Source organism: Photinus pyralis, unplaced genomic scaffold (genome assembly GCF_008802855.1).
Source record: "Photinus pyralis isolate 1611_PpyrPB1 unplaced genomic scaffold, Ppyr1.3 Ppyr1.4_LG4, whole genome shotgun sequence".
In the NCBI taxonomy this organism is placed as follows: Eukaryota; Metazoa; Arthropoda; class Insecta; order Coleoptera; family Lampyridae; genus Photinus; species Photinus pyralis.
This window is the reverse complement of record NW_022170511.1, coordinates 5,078,410-5,096,810: the sequence shown is the minus strand read 5'-3', so window position 1 is coordinate 5,096,810 and position 18,401 is coordinate 5,078,410. Positions and strand designations below refer to the sequence as shown.

The 18,401-nt window shown below is 35.3% G+C and overlaps 3 protein-coding genes across 3 annotated transcripts; 2 read left to right on the top strand and 1 right to left on the bottom strand.

Moving 5' to 3' along the window:
• The first annotated feature begins 126 nt into the window (after positions 1–126).
• Positions 127–10,838, top strand: LOC116169866 (breast carcinoma-amplified sequence 3 homolog). The gene is made up of 9 exons (XM_031486048.1): positions 127–234; positions 541–855; positions 902–1,123; positions 3,728–3,985; positions 4,038–4,232; positions 4,281–4,869; positions 5,067–5,568; positions 5,623–5,867; positions 8,025–10,838. Exons 2-9 carry the CDS (start codon positions 574–576, stop codon positions 9,383–9,385), a joined length of 3,654 nt encoding a protein of 1,217 aa, XP_031341908.1. The 5' UTR covers positions 127–234; positions 541–573; the 3' UTR covers positions 9,386–10,838.
• Positions 10,839–13,373: 2,535 nt separating this feature from the next.
• On the bottom strand, positions 13,374–13,957 carry LOC116168475 (vacuolar ATPase assembly integral membrane protein VMA21 homolog; the record flags this gene model as incomplete). The annotated part of the gene is given in 2 exon segments (XM_031484335.1): positions 13,374–13,639; positions 13,694–13,957. Coding segments are annotated over 2 exon segments (261 nt in total). The 3' UTR covers positions 13,374–13,490.
• Positions 13,955–17,202, top strand: LOC116168474 (TNF receptor-associated factor 6-like). The gene is made up of 6 exons (XM_031484333.1): positions 13,955–14,409; positions 14,457–14,766; positions 16,140–16,306; positions 16,354–16,596; positions 16,643–16,780; positions 16,825–17,202. The coding sequence occupies exons 1-6, from the start codon at positions 14,219–14,221 to the stop codon at positions 17,012–17,014; spliced, it is 1,239 nt and encodes a 412-aa protein (XP_031340193.1). The 5' UTR covers positions 13,955–14,218; the 3' UTR covers positions 17,015–17,202.
• The last annotated feature ends 1,199 nt before the right edge of the window (positions 17,203–18,401 follow it).

The following is an 18,401-nucleotide window of genomic DNA, read 5'->3' as shown; positions in this document are numbered from 1 at the left end:
ATTAGCATGATTATCAACGATATTTTAATATTGATTTACAATTAAAACTGTGTTTTAACAATTATTGGTAATAGTACTAAAACTTAAACGTTATTGTGTCGCAATATTGTGTTTATCAATCTGCAGTTTCTAGTACAACAAACAGAAAATGACGTCATGATTTGTTTGGTATTTGACACTGAAACGGCGACGCAGTTTTCAAAGTAAAATGTTAGATTTTTAAGAAAAATTTTAGTAAGTTTCCGTTTTTATTATCGGAAATTGTCAGCTGGTGTTAATCTGCATAGACTTGATGATTTTCAGCAGCTGTCAATAGCTTACAATACCATCCTCCTTTGTCCTTCAAAATTTGCTATTTTAAGTTCCACACCCTCTATTTGGACATATTTATATAACTTTTTCGAATTTTTTACATTTCCATAATCCTTGCAACTTGAAATGTTGTCAATTGTGTTATTTACAAAGATTCTGTCACAACACCTGAGTTTCTTTTGTTTATTTCACTCATAATAAAAATGACGACAATTTTTTTATTTATAGGCATAAACCACTAGATTTGTATGCTTAATAAACATGTCTGCCGGATCACCGAGGCGGTCACGCTCAAAAATAAGGACACCCCATGGCACTAGTACGATTTCGCCGCAGCAAGTGACAGATCCGACAATTTTAGACAGCGTGGCAGGTTTTATTAATGAAGTAGCGACATACAACGCACCCTGTGATACAAAGGATCAAATTCAATGGGTCAAATTTCAACAGTTGGATCGGGAGATAGTTTCGGAAAATGCGGAGGGCGATAAAGTTATACCGTCTGCCTTAATTTTAATTTTGGGCTACTCTACGGGTGTTCAGGTAAGTCGGTGTGTTGGTCGACATGCTTTATCCGTTTAAACGAAAGGTATGGGCGATTCCTGCTAACGGCGAAGCCGTGGAACTGTTATCATGGAGACACGGATCTGTGAAGGTGTTGCAATTTCTTCCCACGCCGTTGATTGGAAGATGTACCGCGCAGGAAGACATGTACACTTTAAAAAGGCCATTAATGGCTCTATGTGATACGACAACTCCGGGTCCTCAACATTGTGCTTTAAATTTTTTATCACTTAAAACTGGAGAACAGGTAGGTTGCTGTAATAGAAGGAAAAAGGATGAAAATTTGAAGCAACTATATTATAATACAGCGTATCAGATTTGAAGCCATGCTTGTATGATTTGGCACTTTTCTGCAGAGACTTATATTTTAGTTAATCGTGCGAGTTGAATCAGTTTCAGCTTTAGTCCTTTTTTATGAAGGCATGCCCTATTTTGGATATTGTAAACTTCTCTTGTTGTCAGAGAGAGCCTCTTGGGAGTTGTGTAGACAACACATTAAATAAAAACACTGAGATTTATTCATTGTTCTAAAATAAAAAAGCCAATGTAGCTAATACATTGTATTGTGTGTTGCCTACATAAATTCATAAGCTGATGTTTAATTTCTACGGGATTATTCTGGCAAAGTCTGTTACAATTAAACAAATAAATTTATTTCTATGGAAATTAATTGTCAGATAAGTTTGATTGAAACATAAAAGACCAGCCCTTAAATATATAAAATGAATTAAGCAAATTCATGATAATAGCCGCTACAATTCATAAAAAAAGTTGTCACAAGATTTCCAAGAGGTAGGTAGTGTTAATATAGGACATCAACCTTAATCTTGCTCGTTAGCAAAAGTCCTTTGTAAAGCAAAGTAGTTTAAGTGGATGAAATTAAGGGTACATGAAAACCATATTACTAATTATTAAGCAACAGTATGGGTAACTGTTTCATGTTCACTTTAAATTCCTACTAAGTGAACAAAAGCATGGTGAAAATGATCTTATTTCTGGAATTGTTTTTTTATTTTAAAATGTTGTACTGTTTTGGGCTTTGTTTGTGCTGCTCATCTTACTAATGATATGGTGGGCTAAGCCAGTGCAATGACAACTGGAACCTTCCATGTCTAAAAAAAATGTTTAATATGATTGTACTGATTTGTGTGGGCTACTTTCTTTCTTCATTATGCAGTGGATCAATAAAACGAGATAAGTGCCAGCTCTTCCATCCTCCTGTTTTCAATTGAAAAAACGGTGGTCTTTCATTTTGCAAATAAAGATGTGTCACAAAATCAGTTCTAACAGTCACAAAAATGAAATTTTGGAAACTAAATTCAGTCTGCCATTTTGAATTTTAGGTTCTTTTTTTCGGTTTTTCCTCATTATCCAATTTTTTCCCCATTATGTCACTACATTTCCTACAAAAAACGTACTTATAAAAAGTTTTTGTAGCATTAACGCCTTCCGACTTGCGTGGTTTCAGCGCTCACTTCTTTCCTACCCATTAAAGGTGTAGTCACGCAGCTGATGCGGCATGCTAGAGGGTTAACCACCAGATCCAGTTGTGAGTGGGGAACCCCCTGAATGCAAAGGAATGGGGGTGGAATGAAGTGTTGTAAGCGCTGGAACCGATCCACACTGTGAACTCTGCCGCACTATATTAAACATTACATTTGGCTCATGCCAGACAGGGTGCGGATAGGGTTGCCATCCGTCCGAATTTCCCCGGATTTGTCCTAGTTTAGGGGGCGTCCGCGGAGCGTCCGGGCGGATGTTCAATGGTACACCGGGTTTTGAGGTACTGAGTGGGTGAATTAAAAATCTTTCTGTCAAAATTTAAACCAACAAGATAAGCTTTCAAGCGCAAATCAGTTTTGGTAACAATTTTTAAAACACCGAATGCTCATTTATAGGTACTCAGAGTTATTGAAAATTGCGCACTACTTTTAAACGCATTTCCACAAAAAAAAATGCGCTATTGTGCCCACTTGGCCGTCCGTCCGTCCGCTCGTTCGTTGGGACGCTACTAGTTTTGCATTCCTGCTCATAATGACAACGCTGAAACAGTATTTTCACTAGTGGCACAACAGTGGACAAAATAAAGGAATTTATTGAATATTGAAACAGTCTCGTCAGTGATAAAAATAAAGTACAATTTTAAAGATTATAATTGTGTAGATTTTTATAAATTTCTTTTAAGTAAAGAAGCTATTCTAAAGCCTATTGGAAAGACAGATAAATACCGAAGATCTGAAAAGTAGTTCCCTAAACATTTTATTTTACTAAAAGACCAAATTTTTGTTTCATTTAAAAATTATTGTTATTAGCTCTTATAACTTGTATTTTATTTTTTTAAAAAAGTATATTATTACTTCATTTAAAGAATTTAAAAATGTAGATAAGCCGTTGTTGATTCCTAACAGTTAAAGATTTTGTTTCGTGATAGAGTACGCCTTGTTTTATTTAAAAAAATTAATTGGTTGTTTTATTTCTTTAGAGAATATTTTTTATCAAATTCAGTTGATATGTTCGGGTTTATAATCCCTAAATCCGGGGTTTTCATGCTTCCTGTCCTAGTTGGTAGAGTTTTGAGATGAGGTGCGGACCAAGGTGTTGGAAAGCAAACGTCTCATGTTCGGGCGCCGGTTTATACATCTATATAATGAAAAAGTTGATAGTTTTTGAGATATTGAGTAAATACCGAAAAATCAGGCCCTAAAATTCAAAATGGCCCCACATATGGGGTTTTTGGGTATGTTCAAGAGGAAGGTCCAAAGAGCATTTTGGGCAAATTTCAAAACTAAGATTTTTTTAAATTTTACTTACATTGACTTGGCTATAAGTATAATAATTGATTAAATTTTAGGTGAAAGTTATCAAATTTAAAAATCCCATTTTGGACGTACTAGCCAATCGCAATTCAGTTGTGGTCACCTTCTCGGAAAGGATTGCAGTATTCGATTCGCTGACATTGGAAGATCGGTTAACCGTAACTACGTGTTTCTTAAGTCCGGGACTTTATCAGAATCCTATAGCTCTGGGCACTCGATGGATGGCGTACGCGGAGAGGAAACTAATTTCGAATAAGAGGAGCAGTGGAGGAAACGAAGGTGAAGGTGTGCAGGTGCTCATTGTCCGCAAACGGTAGTCATAATGTTACTGTCGCTTAATTTTAGAGTTATACGGCGACGGTTTTGCACGCCGCAAAATCTTTAGGTAAAGGACTGCGTGAGTTGGGAGAAACGGTTGCGAGTAGTTTGACAGGTAATCCACAGTTTAAGGCTGGGTCGTCGCCTGGCAACACGTTAATTATTGGAAACAATGGAACTGATGTTTTGCAAAAGGGTGTAGTTACTGTATTAGATATTGAGGTAAATGAGTTAAATACAAGATGAAATTTATATTTTGTGTATTAACAGAATCGAGCAACAGATGATAAAACTCTTCTGACTGATGGGGTGATAGCGCATTTTGCTGCACATACAGAAGCAATAGTTTGTTTGGCATTCGACCCTAGTGGGTTGTTACTGCTTACTGCCGATAAAAGGGGTCACGATTTTCATCTGTTTCGTATTCATCCACATCCCGGTGGTCCAGCCTTGGCGGCCGTTCATCATCTCTACATTTTACACCGGGGTGATACAACTGCAAGAGTTCAAGATATGTGTTTTTCGCCCGACTCACGTTGGGTGGGAGTGTCTACTCTAAGAGGTACAACACATGTGTTTCCCATAACTCCGTACGGAGGAAATGTCGGTGTTCGCACACACGCTACACCGCATGTGGTTAATAGAATGTCACGTTTCCATAGGTCGGCGGGATTACCTGTTGAAGGCAGATCAAATAGTCCCATTTCATTATTCGAAGCTCCTGTGAATACCAATATTCCGTTCAATAATCCAAGATTACCTCCATATCCTCATCCCACAGTCGTACATCCCTTAGCTCAAATTAGACAACCTCTGTTTATACCACCTGGAGGAAATTTACCTCAACGTTCACATGCAGGTAATTACTCGTTACATAATTATTATAACTTTATTTTAACAGTGTTGTAAGTGGTGTTTGCAACAAGTTTATATTTAACAAATGCTTCCTATTATTATTAGCTTTCAATTAGAAAATTAGTGTATAGCATAGTTTATGTGAATAAATTATGTTGTTACTTTATGCAATTAAACGACAGTTATGATTGTATCTTGTAGGTCGCCCAAGACTTAATTCTTCATCCGAAGACAATATTCAAATCGCAATTAGGCTTTGTTGTTGCTTTGCGCCTGCGCGGGCCTGGTTTGATAATACGGGAAATTCACACGATACAGTTACGACGAAAAAGCAAATAAAACCAGTAGAGTCCCTTTTTATTATGTCTTGTCATGGAACGCTTCTACAGTACGACTTGGATCCTCACCACATCACTTCTGTGCCGAAAGAAAAAGTGTGCGACGAAACGCCAATCGAATTAGCAGTACAAGCGAAAGCTCAATGGGTTTTGCAAAGGCAACTTCATTTAAATGACGTACCACTTCCCATAACTCCGGAAAATTTAAACTTACTACCTCAAGATTTACCAGCATACAAAACGACCCCATCAAATCATTCGGATGATCGATGGTTATCTCAGGTTGAAATTGTTACTCATGCCGGACCTCACCGGCGTTTATGGATGGGACCACAGTTTACCTTCAAAACTTATACAGCAAACGGGTTTGTAAAACTTCACCTTTGCGCCTATTGCCCAATGACCTGAACCTGTTTCAGCTCGCCACTGTCTTTAAGCGAAGTTCAAGGAGTCGACGTAAATCGCTCTAAACCTGTAAATATGCCCGTTAGCACTGCGTATCCCATTCTGATCGAATCAGGATCGACTAGCAGTTGCGAGCAGTCGCCTAAACTTTTAGATACATATCAGCGCTTATCGGAGGAAGTAGGCGGGGCGGGAGAGCTGCAACTTAAAGAGGATCTCGCGGACGCTATGCTGGAGTCGCCGGGCGTTAGAGAGACAGGTAAGCGTTTTGTAATTATCTCTTGTGGTGAGGTGCGTCGCTTATTTTAAATTTAATCACACTTTCCTTAACGTTATTGAGCACAATTTGTTAAGCTAAGCTACTTACGAAAACGTTGAACTTGCACAGAATATTCTTTATTTAAAAAGCTGCAGGCGGTTTAATATGCCTCTTTCTTTATGTTAGAAGATTAATTTGTTTTCCTGCTTTTGGGGCCCCGTTGTATCTGGTATTTTTTCCTGGTTTGGTTCATGTTACGTCACATGGGCCTTAATATGCGCCTCGTGTTAATGTTCTTAGGTATGCAAATTTCTTACTTTTGGCCAGTCATGGACTTTCAGACCTTGCTTCACTAGTGCCAGCATTAGCTGTAGTTGACATTGACCATCGAATTTTCTTCTTACTCTTTTCTTCAGCACTGGAGCTGCGTTTGTCGTTTTTGGATGGTTGAAGCTCCACTACCTGCAATTGTGGTTGTATCTGTTTTTAATAACAGATGCTAAAAGATTCTCCCCATTAGCCATCGAAGATGTTGCATATCCGAATGCACAGAACAGGTTTATGTCCAAAGCGGACTCTGAGAGATGATAAGCGATGATAAACATATGACCCTTGTAGTGATAGCGAGGTGAATCTACATCCATAAAAAATGTAAATGTTTGCTCGTAAATCACTAAAAAGTTCTTCAGGGATTGCTTTTTAATTGAATGGAAATCAACTGTCTTTCTGGAGCGTAATACCATAAAGTTAGGTATACACAAAAATTAGAAATATTCAGAACCAATGAGATGCATGGAAAAATTAAAAAAACCATCAAATGAATTTTATATTTTGATCATAATTAAGCATGATACATCTATCTGGATCGTTAAAGGGTTCGAATAAACACACGATTTACATGAATTAACACAGACAAAGTTCGTTTACACACCCCACATAAGCGTTACGAAAAACAACTTTGCATACACTAAACAGACAAACTTGCCACAACTTTTAGCGCAAATCGCGCGCCTTTTAAACTTTCTAACACCAACTTCAGTATTTAAAATCACTCTCCTACCTTCCAAACTTTGAACTTTCCTCCAGTTACCGGATACAGCAACACAACAGCCCACTACACATTCCTTTCTTGTCCCTCCTTAGGTTACGAATCTAAATTTTTAAGCTCCAATAACATTTTTTTTACGAAAACTCAGTTTTTGCCCCTTTAAACGCATTCTTATCGCTAATAAATTAAATCATCCCTGTAACAAAAGTAATAAAAGTGCCCATAAATTAAAACAGACCTGCCACTTAAATGGTTTAACAAAGCAAAATTAATAACGAAATGAACGATAAATAATCATTTTGTATTTACACGTAAAGACCTCACCAGAATAAATAAAAATGCAATAATATACGGATGTTTAATAATAAATATTAAAGGAAAAAATATTTTTTCTGTCACACTTCTTAAGAGTACACATCAGAACAGTGTGACTTGTTTAATTTTTGGCAAGTAGTCTAATAAATGTGAGGAGAACATGTGTATCTCAAGTCAGAACGAATTACCCAAGGTACTGATTCTTTTAATAAAAGCAAAAGGCAGAACAAAAGTTGAGTGCTCCCAAGCGCAAACGCAGAACCAAAGTGCAAAACAAATGATGTCTTGTGAAAACTTGTTGGATTTTGTCCGAATTTCTCAAATTTTTGTAAATTTCTAACTTTGTTAGCTTTCCGAATGTTTATGAATTTCCAAAAAATTTCAAATTTAAGTTTACATGTACGCCTAATTTTACAGCGTTTGCAGTCAGAATTTTACAAATCGGGAAAGCGCGTGTATTAATTCCTTGTAGATGAAGCAAGTTTCAGAAAATAGGTTTTGTGAAGTGATTATTTATTGTGAATGCAATTACATTTTTTATTAATAATAGATAATTATTTGGTTTCAATCAGAAAAGCCAAAGGCAGGGAAACTGACCTAATTCGTTAACATATTCTGGTGTGCAATCTAACCAAATCTCTTACCATCTAATATCTAACGTATAAACCATTAATAGAGTATGCTTCTTTTCTTTTGCGTTTTGTGAATTTAGTTGCATGATGGCATGTGTCTTGTTTATTCTTGCACCGTAGTGTTTGTATCAGTAATTCCTGCCATTGGCTCTTTCTGTTCAGGTGGACGTTGCGTGATTGTGTCAATGAAACCGCATACCGCCAGTGTTGCCAAAGTAGTAAATCCGTTAGGAACCGTGGTCACAATTCACTCAGACGATGATCCTGTAGTTGAAGATGTGGAAGACGCTGTGATTCATGAAAATTGTGATGAAGCTTTATTTAGACGAGTGGTTGCACCAAAGTCTCATTTGTTCAATGAAACTAAAACGCTACACGCGAACAAATCCATATCAAATAAGTGTATGTTAGAAAATAAAGACAGTGATAAACAAACCAAAAAAATGAGCCTTAGTTGTTTAAAAGCAAAAGTTGAAACGGACTTAAATAAAATTCCGGTGAAAAATAATAGATTAGAACATAAAAATGCTAGTCAAAACGAGGTTAAAGTAGAAAAAACCGTAGATGTGATAATAACTCAGAAGAAGAAATCCAAATCTAAACTAAGAGACAGAAGTTGCGAGAAAGAGAAAGTTGTAGAGTCAAATACAAAACACAATTTAGATCCTATTCTACACAATGGAGATTCTCAAGGTATGCCGGATTTAAAAACGTTGATCTCTACACCTGACCTTGTCGATAGTGTTACTACATTCAACTTTCCTATTCCAATCAAGCCAAAGCTGTACGATGACAGCAATGAACATGAAAAGTTTACCTTCTCTCCAATATTTAATAAAAGTGACTCGGTAAAGGAAGAAAAATTTGAAGACGTCAAATCAGAAAATGCTGAAGTTTCGACGGATGTCATGGATTTGCAAAAAGAAAACAAAATTCCTAAGACAGGGAAACAAAATCGAGAAATAGAGGAGGTTACGTTGTCTTCAGAGGAAGAAAAAAGTTCTACGAAAAAAGTTAGGAAACCCAAGGCGAAGTTGGGCGTTAGACTAAGTAAGTCGAAAGAATTGGAGAAGGAGGTTGAAGCCTTTGCAGATATTACAGTCCCGGCGAAGAAGAGTTGGAGCAGCATTGTATCGTCTAAACCGGCGGAATTAGAATTGCCACCCCCCATTCTAGACCTACCTACCTCTGAGAAAATTGAAGAAGTTGCACAAGAAGACTTGCCAAAAAAGTCATATTCCACTGCAGCAAAACAGCTACTTTTCGAGATCGATCCGAACGAGGATATGTGCAATTCAGACGTACTACAACCTGAACGAGTGTATAAAGACACAGAAGATCCAAAACAAGAAAGCAAATCCGATGAGAACAGTTCGCAAAATGAGGCAACAGAAAGCGACGATTCCATCAGTAAGGTAGTCGCGATGGATACAGAAGAAGATAGCTGTCAACCGGTGATCATGAAGGATACGTCGGCTTCTGATAAAAGTATTAAAAAAAAATCAAAAAAGAAAAAACGATAAGACTTAATTCAGTATTTAAGTTTAGGGCATTCACGAGTTCGTTGTTAATTTTTATAATTTAGAAATAAAAAAAAATGTGTTCATATTATACTTTTAGGAACTGTGACGATTTTAAGTTGCCCAATCCCAAGCAGAAGGTCTGTAGTCTGTAGTTTTGGCTACATACCCTGTGATTGGATTGGTGTCTGTTTTCTACTTCAACTTTAATTGATCATTATTGTTTATAATCGAAATAGATGTACATTGTTATCTCAATTCCTTCGATTTGATAAGAAAGTGGCGTAGGTGAAACTATTTTGTGATTGTTGATTATCCCAGTGATTATGTTACAGCCACTTTTTGTCTTATAAAATTATGTGTAGGATCATTGTTTTGCATTAATTACAAACCACTAATAATAATTTTCAATAACATATCAGCCATAAATTTGCTATTAGTACAAATTCACGTTGTAGACAATTTCAGAATTACTTATTTTGCTGGTGTGCATCTACTATCTAATATACCTACTTAACTCAAACACATTAACTTTAATTTTCATCACTATCATGCTTATATCGCAAAAAAAATTTATAAAAGTACCAAAACAAAAATTAATGGAGTGTTGCTTGTAAATTTTGCAAACTATTCAAGGATTTTTTGAAAGATTATCTTATGACTAACATCTAGGCAATTACGTTATGTTTATCAGTCTCCACTTTATTTCATTGGTGAGAAAATTACAATATTATACGTAAGTAGAGAAATTCTATTTTTTTAGTAAATCGTAAGTAATAAAACCCAAAAGCGACTCGAACTTTTTATAATTTTAATTTAATTTTAAGTAGTTTTAGTGTAGAAAATGCCTGTATATCTTATCATTGTTTAAAAAAAAGATTGTAACGTTATATATTCATACTATTTATAAGGAGTCATTGTAATTATATCATCTTTCTAGTTTGGAACACATTAGGCTAGCGTTAACCAAAATTTTAACATTTGTAGAATAATTAAAAAAACCAAAAACTGCATTGTTTATTATTAATAGCCTACATATAGATACTCGAGTAGTGTCTTTTCCATTTTATCTGTCCCATGTAGTGTTCTTTTTTCCAATTACTTTTGGACGCCAGTCTGAGTACTTAGCAAACACACTTTCTTACTAAAAATAATGAAATAATAAAGTTTAGACTGACCAACATTAAACTCAGGGTTCAGTGGAGCATTACAAGGCGTGTCTTGTAGTCAAGGGTATCTGATATATGAAGGGATTGAATTCACTGAAACCTTCAGCTCTACCGTGTGATGAGACTCGGGGCATTCCCCGTTGAGCGTGTGTACACGTGAAGGACTCAAAATAATTCAATTTAACGTCAAAAGTGCTTTCCTTTATTGGATGTTTACACAGTTTCCATTTTCACACGAATGCCACATCGAGATTGAGTGGACATGGACCAAAAAAAGCTGAAGCACCATTGTCTTGAAAAATCATATACATATAGGATGCTTCAGAAAAATTTGTTACATTCCAAACTTTAACTTTCAGGAGGAGAACAGGCAGTGGAATGTATTTACCGCGACACCGAAGATTTAAGTTCAACAAGCAGTTTCAGTTCAGCAAGTCGTGCTTCGCCGTCCCCCTCATATAGTGGCGAAAACTTGTTACATTTCCCCGGAGATTCGAGCAGTTCCTTGTAAGCAAATGTATATATACGCTTAAAACTCATGTGATGACCTTTCTTAAATTACTTTAAAAAAATAATTTATCACATATCATTTCACATTCGTAACACGCATGGTTTTTTAGATTTACCTTATGATCTCCAAAGTTTCGATTTCTTGTAAAAATTCTGTGATGTATTTAAGAATAGGGTGTCTAAACCATAGTCATGCTGATAGTGTAATTCTCACTTATTTTTTCTTAAATTCGTGATTTCTTTTAGTTGAATGATTCACTAATCATGTATTTAATGATAGTTTGGAAAACTAGGCATTAATGGGAGTTGCCAGTAGGTACTTTCGCGCAAGCTTCCGAAATTAAGTTAGTATTATTTGCATTTATTTCAGAATGTTATCATTTGCATTTTATTTTAGTAATTTATTTAGTTGGAATTTTTGGAGAAAAAAAACTTGGGCAACTCTTTTTTAGACAAAGAACAGTAGGATTAATATATTTATTTGGTAATGGTGAGCATTGAGCTAGTATCTGCTGTACGGTGAAATTTTGTATCAAAATTACACTTCTGATTAACTGTTGGTAGATATGAAGCTGTTAGGTGTATCTTCAAATTATTGAAGTGGTACATTTAATTTCGTTGTGTTGCCAAAATGTTAGTAAAATAAAACAGTAATGAAATTAAATTACCAAAAGGACTGATTAATGTAATATGGTGCTTTCGCAATAGTTTGTCCAGTTCGATTAGTGCAATTAGAAATGAAGTTTTGAAAGTATATTATACTATATTATTAAATATACAATATTATTGAATTTAAAAATCGCATAAGATAATCAAGAGTATAAGTGTTATGTTCTTATGCTTCCGACAATAAATAATCTTACATTTTTTTAATATATTCAATTAAAATTCGTAGATGGATGTTGCATTAGGTGTGACTATAGTTGTCTATCTAAAGGAAGAATTCTCAGAAAATTGTTTATTAATTTTGCCTCATTCTGAGATGATGTTAACAAAATTGTTCAATATTTTTTATATACAAACAAAGAGTAGATCCCTCTTAATTGTTACTTAAAATTTATTAATTTTAGACTTTTGATACATCTGTCAACATGAATAATTGTAAAAGAATCTAGAATTATGTAATAAAAATGACTTTCTCACTGTTTGTCTTTTGCCTAAAAAATGTTCCTTGTAATAACCAGGAATCACATTCCTTATTCTGGCGTATAATGCACTTGTGACATCATTTTAAGCTAACTACCATATCCCACAAAGTGATCGATCTTGTGTCAAGACAAACCAGATAAGTTAGCGCCGACGTCAAAAAGCAGTATATTCTAAAAGTCCAAAAGGATTATAGCAATGTTTAGAACACACACAAGCAAAGTATTTTTCAATTGTCCTTCAGGATGTAATTTTGCACCTTCAATGTGGTAGGGAGGAACTAATTCGGCCTTTGGTACAGAAGTGGCATTTCAGCCTAACATACTATGCGATCAAAAATGAGTTGCTGTCGAGTCACTTGGAATTTTTGTTTACATGGTAAATCATACTCAATTTCCCAAGGCGCAGCAATTCATTTTTGGTCGTCAGTTATTTAGATGCACGTCGGAAAACATACAGAAGACACTGAAATGGGCTATTTCCTTGAAACAATTGAAGCACGTAATTTGTATCTAATAATCTAACCATATGAGTCATCTTCTCTACTGTATTCCTAGACAAATTGGTGGTAAGAGATGGCACTCAATTGCACTCTTTGATGGACTGGTTGGTCTAACATGTTATTTATTTAGGTCACAGGAGGGCTATCGTAAATATCCAAAATTTACACCACTATATAGGTATAGTCATGTACCTATATAGATACCAAGATAAAGCAGTATCTTCTCAACCATGAGCATTTCACTGATAAGCGAGTAATCAAATTTTTTACCTGTCTGCTATTATTTTAAAGGCACCTTTTTTGTCTAATCTAGAGCATTGGAGATCTGATCTGATTACTATGATTCAAGTTAACAATGGATGCCGTGCCAAAAGCGCAATCTTCAATCCTTTGTCAGACAAAGGTGTGCCAGATCAGTTAATGTAAAGAGCATATTTTCTCATACGACTTAATTATAAAGTATGTCTGGATTTTAGGGGTGGTACCAGGGAAGCACAAGGGGTGGGAATGTGAAAAATTCATAATCACCAGATGACCCTCCATGACATGCAGAAGAAAGTGGAACTACTCCTTGTTTTACAGGAAATGGCCCATTTTTATATTTCCCGGACTAATACAAGTACAACTAACGAAGACAGCATTTTTTGTACAGAATTGAAAGATGTCATAGTAATACATGCAAATTTATTACCACCAAATATATTACATACATACTACGTAAACAAAATCCTTATCCTTAACACACTTAACACTATGAACAGTATATAATCATTGTAGATAACTAATCGATCTTGTCATCTTTCTTCTCCCGACCCTTTTCTGGATCGGAATAGGCTTTGTATATGAACAATCCTAATGCGCCGTGCAGTACAACGACCGCAATTATTGCAGATGTAACATTACTCGCTGTGTCCGATTTGCTGAACATGGCTAAAAACAATGTGCACCTTGTTCCCATGGCTTTCAAAAATTAGACCTACTTACCATCGAATACAATTAATTTACTAACGAAAAATGCGACTACTGGTAGCAATAAAATTAATATGGAGTAAAAGAATACAGATTTGAAAATGCTAAAATCGGTGGCTTCGGCCATTTCAATAAAATAAATAAAATTCTTTTTAAGTTAAGTAAATCACATGGGTTATGTTTTAGCAAAAAAGTTTTTTTCACTGTGGCTCTGGCTCTGAAAGATTGACAGCCAGATGTTTTTGTCTGTGTCTCACTTCACTTCGCTGAAGCCGCCACCTGGTTCTAGGAAATCCTGACAGTTGATTCGATATTTTTCTTATAAAAAAAGCAATCAGGCAACATGGAAATTGGTGTTTTTTTTAATGATCCGAGCTTTCCAACTTTAATTTAAATTCATAACGTACCTGAGCAACCCCACTACCTACAAATTATTGAATTTATTAATGTGATTCACTTAACATTCTTGTACGAAATGCTGGTCAGTAGTCACTTAGCAGGTGCCAAGGACATTTCTTTGGGTGTGCGTTTCTTAAAGCAATGGCTGCTAAATTAGAATTAAGTGATCCCATCGTGAATATGGCCCAGGAGAGTTCAATAGCTGAAACAGATCCATTACAAGCTCCTGAGGCTCGCTTCGAATGTCCCATTTGTTTGGCATGGCTACGGGATCCCATGCAAACATCATGCGGTCACAGATTTTGCCGTAAATGCATACAATCCTGGTTGGAGTACGTATTCGCGACCCGTTACACGCATTTCATCACTTTCTTTTTAGAAGAGAAAATGCCTGTCCGGTTGATAACAAACCTTTAGATAAAGATCACGATATATTCCCAGATAATTTCACCAGAAGAGAAATTTCGCAGCAGCGCTTAAAGTGCCCTAACGTCGTGCGAGGTTGTCTGGAAGATTTATCCCCTTTGGATGTAGAGATACATCTAACACACTGTAAATATGGACTTCCTAAATTACCAGAGAACGAGAAGTTAAGGTGTAACTTTGTCATTTTCGGTTGTGATGCTAAATTTGAAGATGAACCCGAACAACAAAGGCATATGGAGCAAGAAACTCAAAAACACTTGATGGTAAATATTTATTCAGGTAAAAAAATTCCCAAATATGCTTTGAATCTTAATATTGTGCTGTGATGTATACCCGAGTGTACACCTTAACACCTTCTAATATTCCTTCCAAATGTTCAAGTCTCCCGTTCCCTATGAATTTCAAGAAATCCTCTCTTAGTGCTCCCTTACAATCCCCAAGTTTCAGCTTGCTACGCCCAGTAGTTTGTGTTTGTCAGTAACGGAAGAGTTATACATATATCGAGTATTCATTTTATTTTGTCCACTATTGCTCGAGAACTATAAGAGCTAGGTATGAGGTCGGATAAATTAGCAAACAATTTGTATTTTAATGAAAAAACTTAAGTGTGCCATGGAGGAAACAAGTGGAATATGGATTCAGATTCAGAAACAAATAGCTCTATTTATGGGGTTTACAACTGTCAATTGAATTATTATTGTTGTGTTAATACTAGCTCAATTTAATAGAAAATAATGAAAATTTGGATATTTACGAAGTGTACAGCAAGAAAAAATACCTTTTTATGTCTTGGAGACCATGCAAGATGCCTTGAGTTTTGTGATTTTTTGTTAAACGAAGGAAGAGACTTTAAAATTTATTATCTGGACAGATTAATAAAATTTTTCAAATAATGGCATGTTTAATACAAAAAATAATCATTATTGGAGTACCAAGAACCCTATAATTGTGCGTGAGAAACGATTTCACAGAAAATGTAGTGTTAACATTTCGTGTGCTATTTTGAAAGATAAAATATTTTATTATATGTATGAAGGTATGCTCACGGGTGATCAGTGCTTACAATTTTTGAGAGACACGTTGGCAAATATGCTAGGTGAGGTCCCCTTAAATGTTGTAAGAGATTTATATTATCAACAAGACGGTGTACCTGCCCACAATGAGCAAAGAGTAATGCAATATTTAAATGATATGTTCCCGAATCAGTGGATTAGTATTAACGGCTTGCCCCGTCTTTTAGTATTTTTTATTTATGTATTTGTTGGGTTTTTGTTTCTAAGTAATTGTTTATCACATATTCGTTAATTTTGTCAATTTAAAATAAAACTAATATAAATGCATTTTTCTCATAAAAGTTGTTATCTAAGAGTATATAAATATTACCTATATCACTAAATTCAGAATAAAATTCTCTGCCGATAAGAAAATAAAAGAAATATAGCTCCATTTAAAATAACAAAGTAGTAAGTAGTATCCACAGTTTGTGAACCACTGGTTGCAAAAATTTTTTTCCCTTCTCATTAAAATAGTTTTGTAAAATAGAAATTGATTGCTAATTTAACCAACCTCATAACTTCTATAGTTCTGGACCAAATAAAATAAACATTCTGTATATTGATTATGGGATTTGTTTTAGCTAATATCTCAAGCATATTCGAAACTTATATTAAGTAACTCTGCATCTTCAAGCACCGCAGCTATAGCAGAGCAGGCGAACTTTTGGGACCCTCCATCAAAAAACGACGCGAATGGATCAATGCAAAATTCCTCAAATTCTAATGAATCTGTTCATAACTTGCTAAGGTAATATACTTCAGTTGAAACGGCAATGGTCTGGAATCTGTCCACAGATCACTATACGAAAAAATTGTTGTGCTCGAACAAAAGACCAGAGAACAAGACATAATAATTGCAAATATGTCGGAACAAATTGCTGCAAATAATTTGGCTATGTCCAAATTGTCATTGCGATATTGCAATGGTTGCTATTTATGGCATATTACGGATTTTAAAAATAAAATTAACCAAATGCGGGTTAACCACCAACTCATGCACTACAGTTCTGGCTTTTATACGTCACCGAATGGGTACAAGTAAGTGACAGACAATTGTAACCAAGTTCGTTAATTAAACTTGCAGACTGTGTATACGTTTCAACCTATCACCAAAAGACCCAAACTCCATAGCTATTCTAATTCATATGATGAAAACCGATCACGACAACAGCTTAGACTGGCCATTTAGTGGGCGAATTTCAGTAACTATCGTCCACCCACTGTGAGTATTTCGCCGTTAAAAACTGGTTCTAATCTTAATTTTAGAGAGTCGTTTCACAACATGCGAGAGACCATGATGACTAGACCCGAACTGGAAGCGTTCAAAAGACCAGTGCAAGATTTAAATCCGAGAGGATTCGGGTATACCGAATTTACTTTGATTGAAGACTTATTCACGCAAGGATTCATCGACAATAACCAACTGGCAATTAAAGTAATCGTGCAACCTGTATAAAAAGAGGAGGTTACTTTAAAAGTATATTTCTATGATCTTACATCAAGTCTGACTTGGCAGTTCTCTGACTGTGAGAGAAAACATTATTTACAAGTAAAGAAAATAAAACTTGATATGACTATATTTTGTTTGTTCACATTGTAAATGGTAAATCTGATGTAATTTTGGTAATTAAAGAAAAAAGTGTATTCCCTGACTATCAAAAATACAAGAAAACTTTGTGATATGCAGTGATACTGACAGGTATAATAATAAAAATAGTTAACAAGGAAAAGAGAGCCTTGGCATCACATCTTGCTTTTGCCATTTGTTGGAAGAGGCAGAGCAGCTTATACTGTGCATTTGGAAGAAATGTGCTGTCAATGGAAACATGCACATCGTAGCTAGTACACAAATTTAAAGAGCATCCAACCGACTTTGGAATCACGTCGTAGATGCCCTGCATTTTCCATGGTACAAAAGCACAGCATTGCTTAGTGTTAATTATAGGATCAATAGCAAAAGCAAGTTAAGTCTGCATAATAAAAGTATATCACTAATTTACAAAACATTTATAGAAATATCTAAACACAACTTACAACAGGAAACATATGCCACTCGGCTTTACAAAGAACAAAAGTTGGAAAGTTTTGATTAAATAGGGACGACAGTATAAAAATTTGCATACATAAAACTGCAGCATTAAACGTTAGAGATCCATATTTTGCATATTTATATTTAGGTAACTTAGTCCTACTTTTATTATTTATTGAGCAAGCGCGTGTTAAGCGAAATAACTTGTTTTTTTTTGCGTACATAATGCTCGCTCAATAATTCAATAAACTAACATATTTTTTTACAAACAAATAACATTTATTGTCAACTGATATAAAACATTATGACTAAAAGGAGCTTTGGATTACAGCTTTATTGAAGGCAAGCCTGAAGTTTTTCTATCCACTCTTGTGCAGAAATGACGTCGGCCGCGCAGAAGTTATATGTGCGTCTTGACGTACGTAACTAAAAATTGAAAGTTTACATAACTGCCATTAATTAATATCCACATACATCAAAGAATGATTTGTCGTCTGTCTTTTTTGGAGTTCCAGGGGCTGGAGGTGCCTGCATTACTGACATTACTTCTGCAAGATCTGAAAGAAATGGTAGAGTCATAATTTGGACTATAATCTGTCGATGCACACCCAATGGATGGTTAGAGATGATCGAGACTTTACTATTCCAATTTTACGGGCGCATGAAAAACTATTGTTTATTTTGACGTAAAGGTTATGTTAATTTTTTGCTTACAATGAATAATAACTAAATTGGTTTGATGATTTGATTTTTATTTAAATCGTCATCTCCCTATGCACATACTCCTTCAATTTCCGATAATTTAAAAATTAAT

Coding starts and splice junctions, on each gene's coding strand:
- LOC116169866 (XM_031486048.1), top strand. CDS start 574: ATGTCTGCCGGATCACCGAGGCGGTCACGCTCAAAAATAAGGACACCC. Junction 1,124..3,727: donor CACTTAAAACTGGAGAACAG/GTAGGTTGCTGT, acceptor ATTAAATTTTAG/GTGAAAGTTATCAAATTTAA. Junction 4,870..5,066: donor ACCTCAACGTTCACATGCAG/GTAATTACTCGT, acceptor TGTATCTTGTAG/GTCGCCCAAGACTTAATTCT.
- LOC116168474 (XM_031484333.1), top strand. CDS start 14,219: ATGGCTGCTAAATTAGAATTAAGTGATCCCATCGTGAATATGGCCCAG. Junction 14,410..14,456: donor TGCATACAATCCTGGTTGGA/GTACGTATTCGC, acceptor CTTTCTTTTTAG/AAGAGAAAATGCCTGTCCGG. Junction 16,597..16,642: donor ACGTCACCGAATGGGTACAA/GTAAGTGACAGA, acceptor TTAAACTTGCAG/ACTGTGTATACGTTTCAACC.